At 47.6% G+C, this 763-nt stretch overlaps 1 protein-coding gene across 1 annotated transcript in view; it reads left to right on the top strand.

The window, feature by feature from the left end:
* PLSCR1 (phospholipid scramblase 1) overlaps positions 1 to 763 on the top strand; it is a gene marked incomplete at its 5' end in the record, with an annotated part of 31,958 nt that overhangs the window by 13,676 nt on the left and 17,519 nt on the right. Inside the window, one exon of the mRNA XM_019634743.1 lies at positions 267 to 487. Within this exon, the coding sequence (XP_019490288.1) occupies positions 267 to 487 (221 nt within the window). The remainder of the gene's footprint in view (positions 1 to 266; positions 488 to 763) is intronic.

Below are 763 nucleotides of genomic sequence, written 5' to 3'. Positions count from 1 at the left end.
CACGCTGGCTGCTGGCTACATATGGTAGCCCATGGCAACCCACTGCAGCAGTGGCTGCAACCTACCCCGTCGCTGGCGACTCATGGCATCCCAGCTCCAGGTTGAGCTGTTGTTCAGCATCTTAGCTGTAGAGGGCAGTGTCACTGTCCCTCATATGTGGGATCCGAACCGGGGCCCTCTGGCGTCTCAAGCCAGTTCTTAACCATCGTGCCACTCGGCCGGCCCAAGATTTTTTTAACATAATGATTCCCTTTTATGTTTTTTAGTCTTAACAAGTTTTGAAACAAATAACAAATATGAAATTAAGAACAGCCTTGGGCAGAGGATTTACTTTGCAGCGGAGGATACCGATTGCTGCACCCGAAATTGCCTTGGGGCTTCTAGGCCTTTTACCCTGAGGATTCTCGATAACATGGGCCGAGAGGTCATCACTCTGGAGAGACCACTGCGGTGTACCAGCTGTTGTTGCCCCTGCTGCCTTCAGGAGGTCAGTGAGCAGTTTCCCCGGTAATTTTTAAAGTAGTTCAACAAGAATTTTCACCCTTTCACTGAACCTATGTAATCAAACAAGATTTAAGGAAAAGTGGTCCACAAGCTATTGGTTTATGCTTGAGAGTAAATTAGACAGGAAGGATGAAAAACAGTGAGCAGAAAGCCCCATGTTTCTTGAGTTATTTGTGTCATGGGGTTGAGTGTCCACACAAAGACCAGACTTCTTTTTTTTTTAGCTGAGCCATCGTACCACCTGTTGGCAGCTCAGCTC

The sequence above is a fragment of the Hipposideros armiger genome, unplaced genomic scaffold (assembly GCF_001890085.2).
Source record: "Hipposideros armiger isolate ML-2016 unplaced genomic scaffold, ASM189008v1 scaffold_1862, whole genome shotgun sequence".
NCBI lineage: Eukaryota > Metazoa > Chordata > Mammalia > Chiroptera > Hipposideridae > Hipposideros > Hipposideros armiger.
Note: the sequence above shows the minus strand (reverse complement) of the source record. Positions and strands in the feature narration are given on the sequence as shown.